Below are 11,730 nucleotides of genomic sequence, written 5' to 3' on the forward strand. Positions count from 1 at the left end.
TTGTAACAAGAAGCTACTCTCTTTCCCTTAGCAAGAATTTATATGATGTACGCTTCCAAAGCATATAACCATAAAATAAACAAATTGAAAAAAATAGATCATTAGACTGAAATGTACTGTAGAATTCAAACATTCTTGCAGTTACAGGTAAACCATCTACTCACAACCAGACAAACACATACTTGTTTACCACAATTGAATCTTAAGACAGTTAAACCAAGGCAGAGATAAAGAATGATACAATCAATAGAGCTAACTGTACAAGTCAATTCTAATGGAGAAAGCTACCATGAAAGAAGCACAAATAATCAATTAGATTAGGCTAGTAAACGATGAGGTCAACAAGTATGGAAAATTTGCTGGCTCTCGTTGCTGAGCAAGTTCATTAATGTCCCTCACGATGTCAAACACAGCCTCTGGTTGTGCTAATTTAAGTGCTTTCTCTGACATTGCTTTCAGCTCATCTGATTTTGTGGTGAACCATTCGGCCACCATTTTTGCTGTTTCCTTAGGACTACGGGTGAAGACACCAGCTCCATTGTCTACCACGTACGGCACATTACCCTTCTCCTGTTGTTACCACAATTACAGCCAGAATCAATATGGAATAGTAGAAATAATAAAAGAAAAGACTGAATGGCAATTTAACCACTCACCTGTCCTGGGATATAATCGTTGAGAATTATGGGAAGCCCTCTGATCAATGCTTCTGCAATTGTACCCGGTCCAGCCTGAAAATTTCAACGAACCAATGAGCCTACATGCTAACAAAATATGAAGGAGGACATGAAGAGCACATTGATAACTTGCTTTTGTTATGATGCAGTCACAGGCTCCCATCCATTTGGCCATCTGGGTCTCAAATCCTCTAACCTGTAAAAACAAGAAAAAGTTTCAATGAGTTGCACTCCATTATGCTCATCTGCATGCTGTACAAAAACCAAGAACCAACTTACCTTTACTGGAATCTTCCACTCCAGAGATTCAAGGGTAGACACTAAATTCTTATTACGACCACATATGATGACTAACTGCCCAAGTGGTTTCTCAGCTTCTTTATCGTAAAGTGATTCTCCCAGAGCCTTTGCAGTTTTCTTGACAGGACCCATTCCTTCACCACCCCCCATCAGCAAAACTGCTTGCAAGTTCGGATCCAACCCGAGTTCTTCTCTTAATTGATCCTATATAAAAGACAGAGTCAGCACCAACAATGAAAGCAAAACTGCACCTATAACTTTAACATGCATACCTTCACAAGAACCGCCCTGGCAAAAGAAGGCCTGATGGGTAAGCCAAAAACGCGGATTTGAGATTCCTCAAGGCCATCCTGAGAGGCTTTCTTGGCCACCTCTTGGGAAGGGCAGTAACATCTATTCACCCAGGGATGAAACCTGAAAATAGCTTGAAAGTATGACTAAGAGCGTGTAAAAGTTGACTAATGGACTTCACTTCAAAGCAAGAAAAAAAAACTGCAAAATGAAATTTTACCAAGTAGGATGGCAGGTACTAAGGTCCGTGATCACTGTGACAAACACCACTTTATTCTGCAAACCTTGCCACTTCAAAACCCACAATGGAATATGCTGCATCAAGGGATGGACACTGATGATGATATCTGGCTTGTACTCCATCAACCCCGCCTCCACCTCCCTGAGAAAAAGAGAGTGCAGAAGCAATTATAAATAAGAACACAACGAACATAAAATAAAACTTTTACAGCTACAGAAACGAATAGTAGTCGTTATTATCTTGCGGGGTAAAGGGGAACGATCATTTTTGCAATGCCAACTTGTCCAAAAAGACATTTTCCCTTTTCACCATTAAAATTAGTAGTCAAAATTACTTATCAAAGCTAACCATAAAAGGAGTAGTGAGGGAATAGGAATGTACCTGGCATAGTATGCAGCAATGGCAGCCAAATACACAGAGTGAATCCATCTAGGAGAAGTACTATGAAACGCAACATTCCATAACTGCACATGCTTAACCATGAATTTATATTGCCCCTCCATGTCATTCAACGGCCACCCAGTGTATTCCTTCCAAACATCCTTAACAAAAATCTGAAAATTGAAAAGTTTGGTTAGACCAGCAACGAAACATAATTGAAACAAAAACTTCTTATTGCCACGAAGTTCTATCTTTCCCAAAAAACACTGCGCAGATAACTCCAAGAAAAGGAAAAAAATAAATAAATAATTGAAACGTAGCGACAAAGTCCGTGTGCGACCATAGTGCAAGACATGACAAAAAGTAAGGGTACAGATACCGGAACTAATCCAAAAATAGTTAGAGATTTGATAATGATCTGTTTAATTTAATTTATGAACTAAATAAACTGAATTATGATTCGTCTTATATATAATCCATGATACGGGTACAGAGATATTAATAAATCCACATAATTAAGTTTAATTAATCCCATGTCAATTTCCTTTTCTGTATAAACTAAATAAAAAGTATAAATAACTAATTATAAAACAAATTGAGTTAATAAATCCAAATGAAGTTTGAATTCAATCGAAGTTTCACTATAATAAATGTTCATGCTAAACTTTGAAACCAAATTCCATAAAAAAAAAATTCATAAAAAACACAAAAACATCTCAGATCAGAAAACTCTAGACCGGAAAAAAAATTTAAAAGAGGAAAACAAATAAAATAGGTTAAAAAGATTAAAAAAAGAAAGTAATGTAACGTAATTTGTTTTTTGAAAAATGAACAAAGAAGCAACACAATTACACAAGTCCAGAAGAAGCAACAAAGGTGAATTAAGGAAATGCGAAGGGAGCGATAAGATTACCCGGTATTCGTCACCGAATTCAATTTGAAAGGCGTCACGGATGGCTTCAGCGGAGGCTCTGTGACCGCCACCGGTGTCGCTCATGAGAATCAGCACGTTTTTGGTCCTTTCAGCGCCAATCTCCATGAGTTCCATGCCTCCATCGGTGTCATCGCCGCGAGCGTCACTGCCACGCTTCTTCTGGGCGGTACTCCCACCGTAGTACCCTCCGAAGACCTTCTCCGCCATGGACTTTCTCGGCGAGGCCGCAACGGAAACCTCCATGTGTCTAAACAAAGAAAGAAAGAGTGAGGTAACGGTCAACCGTTCCCGCCAATTGAACTGGCCCGGGTTCACCGGCCGAGAGAGGAAGAGGGAGAGTGGCAGTGAGTGTTGTTAGGGAAAGAGAGAGAAAGAGAGAAAGAGAGAGCAAAATTGGAGGGTGGCTGAGAGGCTTGTAACGTTAGTTGGTTTGTCTGGTGTTATAAAATAATAATGGTAGAGAATTATGCCATCGAATTTTTGGCATCAGCACATGATAGCGGTTGGATTTACCTCTCCTAATCGAATGTTCTCATCGCAAGATTCGAATCTTGGTCTTCTTTCAAATACCACTTTATCTTCGTCCTTCAAATATCTGTCATTTCACGCCACACACTATTATTACAGGTCTCATGAAACTATCTTAATTGAAATTAAATGCAATTTTATTTTTTTACAAATTATAAAAATGTAAAATGCATTAATTTCTTTCGTAGTCTATATTTAACTTATATGTCGGAGACTCTGAAAGAGTTAAATGAAAATGGAGACTGTCGTTTGGATTTTCAGCTGAAAATTATGGGTTTATGTTTTCTCGTTGATTGGTTGTTGAAAATAGGTGGTTGGACTGTTTTGCCCTCCATATCTTAGCCATGCCTTATAAGCAAGAAAGGACGTATAATGTAAACTATCAATTGGTAATGGAAGGACGAACGGTACATTTTTTTTCTTTTTCTTTTTCTTTTTCTCCCTCTTTATTTTTCTTTTCTTGTACATGTTTCTTACTCTAAATTCTTAAATTCCTATTTTATAGAAGAAGCACAGTATAAAACAATTTTATCCCATTAGGATTCTAATATAGATTGAGTTCAATTTATTCTATATTTTTTTAATTAATTAGTATTATTGGTCTGATAGTGTCAGTTGAAAATTAATATTTTCTTAGTCAATTTAACCTTTGCTTTGTATTTTGGTTGTTTTGCAATTTTTACAAAGTTGTTATAAATTTTGGTGTGTTACTTAGAACAAAAGTAACTTTTGAGTAAATATGAAACTGTTTATTTGATTCTAGTTATATGAATGCTATTGATATTGAAATCTATGGGTTTGTGTCATGTTGGGATCATTTTGATTATGAAAAATATTATTGGTTGAGAATTTTTGTGATGATGAAATTGAAATATAGGTGATTTTGAAAATTTGAATAGGGTTTATTCACTTTTGAATTTGAGATTATTTGTGATTTGGTACAATAGGAAGAAAAATATGTTGTGCTGCCATCTTTATTTTAATAATAACTATAATTTGCGTTATTTTATTGGAAAATGAAGTTCATTATTAGAAATGAAAGAATTTATAATATAGATAATTTTGAGGGTTATAGGATAAAATGACCTAAAAGAACTCTGGAGATAAAAAAAATCTACTATACTTTATTTAGTCTTAAATATAAAAAAATATGTCTCATGAATAAATCTAAATTGCATTTAATATTATTATTTTTTAAATATTTTTTATGTTCAAAATTGAATATATATGTGATTAAGAATAAGTTTTTTGAAAAACAAATGTAATTCTACTCTCTCAAATGTTACTTAAGTTTGTGTTAGGTCTTCCAAAATTAAAATTTGAAAAATATCTTTGTTATTTCCTCCATCATAAATACCATTGAAAATTTGGTAACTAACAACGACAGCTCATAAAGAACGGTTTACTTCAGTTTTCTAAATTACAGTGATTAAAAATATATATTTTAAATTTAAATCATAAAAAACAAGCTTAACTCTCATGTAGGAGAATTAAAAATATACTTAACCATTTTTTAAACATGTTTTATAAAAAATATTCTTAATCCGCACATATGAATTTATGATAGTACGTGCATTCTTGATGTAAAAGATATATTGAGAATCTTAAATCGGCTAGGATTTTTTCTTGGAACCAGGAGTTCCAGATGGTTGGGATAAATTCATTTGGTCTTCATCTATTCCGCCTTTCAAAACTCTAGTACTCTGGAAAAATTTTCATGGGCGACTTCCTACAGATCAACATATTCAGAATAAGGGTTTGCATATATGTTCTATGTGTTCGCTTTGTGAAAAACAAGAGGAATCTATTCAACATCTATTTTTTGAATGTTCTAACGCATTGCATATTTGGAGTTGGGTTCGACAAATTTTTCTTACTTCTCATTTCTCTAATAAGGATGATCTACTTTCTTTTATTAAGAGTGATGGTAGTCCTTTGGTTAAATTGATTAAGCTTGCGGTGATAACCTTTTCTATATGGATGATATGGCGTATGAAGAATTATGCTAGATTTCAGGATAAGATTGAGGTTTCTAAGGCTATTTCGATAATTAAAGATTTAACTTGTCTAGTGGGAAATTCGTCTAAAGTTTCAATGAAGAATGATATGTTGGACTTCAACGTGATTAAGTTTTTCGGTATTAAGACTCGTAGTGGTAAAGTTCTTCTTCCTCTTCCTATTAGATGGGAATTTCCTTCACTAGGCTGGGTCAAAATTAATACTCATGGGGCTGCTAGGGGGTATCCTGGTCTTGCTACTTGTGGAGGTATTTTTCGTGGGAGTATGGGAGAATTTATTGGTGCTTTTTCAGCGTTTCTTGAAGTTCAAACTGCTTTGGTTGCTGAGTTTTATGGAGTTATACATGCTATGGATGAAGCTCAAAAAATGGGACTTACTAATGTCTGACTTGAATGTGATTCTGCCTTGGTTTGTGCTGCGTTTACTGCTAGGACTAATGTTCCGTGGATGCTTCAGAATCGATGGAATACTTGTCTTAATTTTTGTGGGACAATCAGGTTTAGGGTAACCCATATTTTTCGTGAAGGGAATGCGTGTGCTGATAAGTTGGCTAATTTAGGATTTATTCATAGATAATCATTTCATTGGTATAATAGACTCCCAGCTAATATGTTCTTAGAATTCTTTATGAATAGGTATAATCTACCTATGTATCGTTTTTGTTAACATATGGGTTTTGGTCTAGTCCTCCCATATTTTTGTATTTTCTTTCTTTTTTCTTTTTTTTAATAATATTTTTTTTTCATGTGATGACAGATGATTGTTGTTACTTGATGTGTCAGCTTAGCTAAGATGTCAAGTTGCATAGTGATGCCTAACACGAAAACTTTATATAAAAAAAAGATATATTGAGAAATAATTAATTAATTTGGTATAAAAACGGGGAAAATGTATTTTTGGTATATTTTTTAACTTTTTTTTTTAAGTTTTCATATTAATGATTTAATTTCCAACCTTTTGAAAATATGTAAATATTTTTTTAAATTTTTTTTAAACCTAAAAAACAGCTTTAGAGTATAAATGATATAATTAAACTTACACATCAATATTTTATTATTAAAATAAAAAATTATTATAAATAGAAAAAAAAAGTTATTAATTTTTTTTAATATAACTACTATTTTTCTAGAAAAGTGTTTTATTTTCTTCTCTTTAGATTTATGATTGCATTATTTATCAGATTGACAATCATACTTCAATTTTGGACTTCAGAGAGTGATTGAACTAAAACTATTTTATCAAAATTTTATTTAGAGTAAGTTTCTTTTTACTCATTTTTTCCTTTGAATCAGTTGTGCGTCTTTCCCTGTACCTATATACATGTATATTGCATGTGATGTGATTGACTTTAGGATTAGTCAATATTAGTTCAAGGTTAAGTGATGTGGTTTGATTGTTGATTAGGATTTTGTGTTGCATGTTAGGTCATTTATGTGTCTTTTGAAGTTGAAGCTTGTTTTGGGTACCTAATCATCTAATTAAGTAATGGAAGTTAGTTTTACCATTCAAAAGCACCTTAGGTTAGATTATATGGGTGTGAAGGAGACATGGTCACATGCTCCATTTCCTCTTGCAAGGTTGTTTTGTTGTGTGAAATAAATTGTTACTTAAATGAGTAGATACTAGAAAATTATTTTGTGTTTAAAATTGAGTGAGCATGTTTTGATGGTTGGTTGCGAATGCTAAAGTATAATTTGAGTGATTGATGAAATGGTCATTGTTCCTGAAGTGTATATGCATAAGTTGATTTAACACTAATTTAAGAAAATGATGGTTGTTTGACCATTGATGTATATTTTTCTGTGTAAGATAGTAAAATTTTGAATTTGGAGTAAGTGATTCAAACTAGAGTAGTAAGTTTTAAAAAACAAGTAAAAAATGTTCTAAAAAAGCAATTTGAGTCACTTTGACAAATTAAGAATTATGGAAATTATGCAGACTTGCTCGATGAATTTTTGAGAATTAAAAACCTGAGAATCATCAATCTGGAACTGAAATATTATAGATAATATCACCGCAATACATAAGATTTTGAACAAATTAATCCTAATCCCAAATAAAAGAATTGGTCACTCATGGTGTTATTACAAGCATGGACAACAAGAAAAGAAGATTCAGAGTGTTTCTCTTTGACTACTATCTCCTTTAGGGTTTCCTTCCTCCTAATGATATAGCGTTCACACCTTCTATTTAAGGTAATTGGGCTTGGGTACATGACATATTTATTCATTTTGCTTCATCACTCCTTAAGCTATTGAAAATAACACAAAAATTGTGAATAAATTGTTCTGGTTCATCTCATAATCCAACGATATGTAAAAAGACAACAATGTGTAAAAATGTTCAAATTCCTAAATTAAAGGTTGAATTATAATTATTTTATCAATTAAAGTCCATAAATATTTATCCACTCTCTCACGCCTAGAATCTTTGTCCTCAAGCAAAGTAAATGAAAATATCTAATATCTTTATTCTTCTATGTAAACTTCATGTACAAGTGTAGGATGACTTTCTCTCTCCAAATTATAAACAAATTATCTAGATCCACTAATCATGTCATGAGATTCTATCATTATTAAATTAATTGCATATAATTACTTATAATATAGTACAATAACAATAATTACGTAAAATAAATCTGAATATAACTTATATGTTTTTATATAAAATATTTAAAAGTCTAATACTTTTATTGTGTTATAAATTTATTCATTAATAGTTATGATTTTCTTATATTATTATATATAATTATATACATAACATATATAACATAACATAAAACATAACATAGCTTATAAAAACATAACATATAACATATAATTGTTGATTTCTCTCGGCAACTATACCGAATCAACTGTAGAGTACGAATGTCGAACTCACAAATAACAATTCTAATTAAGATAATTTGTTATAAAACTCATTAAGTATAGAAAATAATGTTGAGAATTTGTTCATAACTAAATTAAATATTTCACAAGAAACTCAGAGATTTAGGTTTGATTCAACCAAAACCAAAACTAACTTATCAAATATAGAAAATGATACTTGGGATTGAATTTAAGTCTATTTCAATAATCTGTATTTTGGAATAATACAGTATAAACGAACACTCAAATATTAAACAGTAAACATCTAAAACAGATAATCAAAAAGAAACCGATAATCGAAAAGAAACAGATAATCAAAAAAACAGATAATCGAAAAGAAACAGAAAAATAAAAAGAAACATATAAACGAAAAGAAATAGATAAACGAAACAAAACAGATAAACGAAAAGAAACAAATAAACGAAAGAAAGCAAGGGTGAGACCTTAGCGTCGCGATAGTTGATGTAGGAACGACGCGAGCGGTGGTTTCTGGTTCGGCACGGAGACGGTGAAGGACGGTGGTTTGGGGAGGTGTGAGAGGGAGAGGGTTAGGGTTGTGGCAAAGGAGAGATGGTTGGGAGAAACGTGAGAAGATGTTAGATCGAAAAAAAGTTTTGATTATAAGAATTATAATAATAATAACTTCTTAAATAGTTAGGATTGTGGTGAAGGAAAAAGTGTTGGGCTTTAGGGTTTAGGATTTATGAGAAAGTGTTGGGCTTCTGGGAGAGTGTTGGGCCTCAAGAAATGTGAAATCATATAAGTTGAAAATTGGGCAATTACTCCCTGCACCCAATCAATTGCTTCTTGCACCCGACAAACTTTTTAAAACCCAATTATGTCGTTTTCTTCTTTATTTTGAAAAACAGTGTATGGTGTAGAGAAACTTGCTTTTCCTCTTTGGTGGTGGTTTGAGCTGCAGAGGTGGTGGTGGACAGGCCGTTTGCAGTGTAAGGTCCGTCATTTGACATTATTGTGAGGTAAGAAGACATTTAAGATGGTTTTTCACATTTTATTCAAGCTGAGGTGGTCACGGATACCGATCTCCGGAAGCCTAATTTTAACCTTACGGATGCAAGCGTCTAGAAGTCATTGTTAAACACTCCGGATATAAACAATCTGTAAGTAATTAACATTTGCAGTTGAAACTCCCGGACGCCTATGTCCGTAGTAGAGAAATGTGTTACGGATATCGTTATCCGAAATTGGGTTTTATATTCTGGATGTACATATCTGGAATTGGGTTTTGTATTCCGGATGTGCATATCCAAAATTGGGTTTTGAATTCCAAATAACAAAATGCACATTTAAAATAAGAAGAACATACATACAATTCAAATACAATACATATTGCTATCTAATTATCAATTTCTTTGACTTTAATACTTTTTCCCATTTTTTTTTTACTTATTCCTGATTTGAACATAACTTTTTTTTCCTTTTTTTTCTTTTTTTTTCTTTCTTCTTTTTTCAATCAATGATAATAGAAATATATTATTTCTATTTCCAACCAAATAAAATATTTAAACTTTAAAACAATTAAAACCAACTATCCCTTTTCTATATATCAAATTTCATCTATGTTCTCCTTCCTTAAACATGTCAGTAGGTATGAAAATATATCAGTTAAGATTCAGGGTGCAATAATAATAATAAAAACATTCTTAGCTCAAAAAGGGTTATCATAAATATATAATCAATTTAAATAAAGGTTGATTATTTGGTCCTGGATTTCAAATTAGTACAAATGCCTTAATCATTTTCATGTTCTTTTATGATGTAACATAAAATAAAATAAAATAAGCAACCATAACGGTCAATATTCATCACTGAAACTCTCAAAAATTTTAAGATTCACACGCACTCACTTGACTTAATTAGTTTAATTTGTGTAATTTTTATGTACCACAGACTCAACTAAATTTGAATATGGATTCATCACATTTTTTTTCAACCACTGTCTATATCAGTTCATGTTCTAATCTTTAAACACAAAGTCTAATTAATAATTGCCCCACAATTAAAATCCTCATCTACCGTTGTAGGTCATGCAACATACTATCCAAATTATTATGGAATCATCAAACATGGTTTCACCACACAACACACAACTTAAACAAAAAAACTAAACATAATAATTAAAATATTGGGTTGTCTCCCAACAAGTGTTTGTTTAACATCATATAGCTTGACGTCGGTTTCTTTATAGCTCCTTCAACAAACCATTGTTATGATCCTTCCAATTTCACCACCAAATAAGGCTTCAACCTTTGACCATTGACTACCCAGCTTTTGTGTGACATTAGATCCTCCAACTCCCCTACTCCATAGGATTTAACAGGTGTTCTCCTAGGTGGTGGTTGTCATTCCTCAATCATGTTACTTTCTTCTTGAATTATCTCAATATGAGTAGTAGACGTGGTTGAAGATTCTTTTCTAACTTTTCTTTACTTATTTTCTTTTCTAATTTCTAATCTTCCGAGTTGTTTTCTCTAGGAACATGTCCTCTTAATATCAGAAATCATAGAACAATCAATGTTAGGACTAACAGAAAAAGCAAATAATAATAAAATTAATTTTATTTTTTTAAAAAAAGAAAACAAAAAAAATAAAATAAAGAAAAAAAATTAACTATATTTTTTTAAAAATAAATAAATAAAGGAAAAAAAACTTAATATAAAGAAAAAATATCTAAGTTTTAAAAATAAAAGATAAACAAACTATTTAAAATAAATAAAAACAAAACAATAAACGTATAAGAAATATATGAAAAAACAAAATCTTACTTAAAATAAAAACTAAAAAATAAAGTAAAAGAAAATAATAAACTAAAACATATAACAACAAAATAAGAAAAATATTCAAAACTAAACAATAAATAAATAAACACACTAAACAATAAATAAAATAAAATAAAATAATAAATACACTAAAAAAATAAATAAAATAAATACACTAAACAAAAACTAAATAAAATAAAATAATAAATACATTAAAATTAAATAAAATAAAAACAAAAACTAAATAAATACATACACTAAACAAAACCTAAATAAAATAAAATAATAAATACAGTAAAAATAAAAATAAAAATAAAAAACTAAATAAAATATATACACTAACCAAAATTAAAAATTAAAAAAATAATTTTTTTTAAAATATTCACATAAAAAAAACTTTAAAAAATATTGACATCTTAAAAATACAAAAACATTAAAAATATTCACAATATTTATAGCAAATTATACTTTCAAATTTTAAACAAAATTATTCTGGTCACGGAACCAAAAACTTGATGACTCTTTTTCACGGCATGTATACTGAGTCGGAAGTAATAATTTGTTTCTAAAGATAAATATCGAACTCATAAAGAACATTTAAATTCTCTCAAGTATAATATTCACTACATATAAAAGAATATGTAAAAGTTTGTTAAATTAAATAAAGCCAAGTAAAAGATTTGTATGAGTCAATTGGGAAAATTGGGATTGA

At 31.0% G+C, this 11,730-nt stretch overlaps 1 protein-coding gene across 1 annotated transcript; it reads right to left on the reverse strand.

Annotated features, from left to right (window-relative positions):
* Positions 1–84: 84 nt before the first annotated feature.
* MGD2 (monogalactosyldiacylglycerol synthase 2) lies at positions 85–3,420 on the reverse strand. The gene is made up of 8 exons (XM_068608312.2): positions 2,804–3,420; positions 1,891–2,063; positions 1,489–1,650; positions 1,250–1,391; positions 957–1,181; positions 811–873; positions 657–731; positions 85–570 (listed from the first exon to the last, which is right to left on the reverse strand). The coding sequence occupies exons 1-8, from the start codon at positions 3,065–3,067 to the stop codon at positions 313–315; spliced, it is 1,362 nt and encodes a 453-aa protein (XP_068464413.1). The 5' UTR covers positions 3,068–3,420; the 3' UTR covers positions 85–312.
* Between the last annotated feature and the right edge of the window lie 8,310 nt (positions 3,421–11,730).

The sequence above is a fragment of the Phaseolus vulgaris genome, chromosome 3 (assembly GCF_051622355.1).
Source record: "Phaseolus vulgaris cultivar YP4 chromosome 3, ASM5162235v1, whole genome shotgun sequence".
In the NCBI taxonomy this organism is placed as follows: Eukaryota; Viridiplantae; Streptophyta; class Magnoliopsida; order Fabales; family Fabaceae; genus Phaseolus; species Phaseolus vulgaris.

What these genes read in the sequence shown, in the direction of transcription:
- MGD2 (XM_068608312.2), bottom strand. Translation starts at nt 3,067, where the DNA reads ATGGAGGTTTCCGTTGCGGCCTCGCCGAGAAAGTCCATGGCGGAGAAG. An exon ending in AATTCGGTGACGAATACCGG is followed by an intron (nt 2,064 to 2,803) that starts GTAATCTTATCG and finishes TTCAATTTTCAG; the next exon opens with ATTTTTGTTAAGGATGTTTG. An exon ending in ATTGCTGCATACTATGCCAG is followed by an intron (nt 1,651 to 1,890) that starts GTACATTCCTAT and finishes TCTTTTTCTCAG; the next exon opens with GGAGGTGGAGGCGGGGTTGA.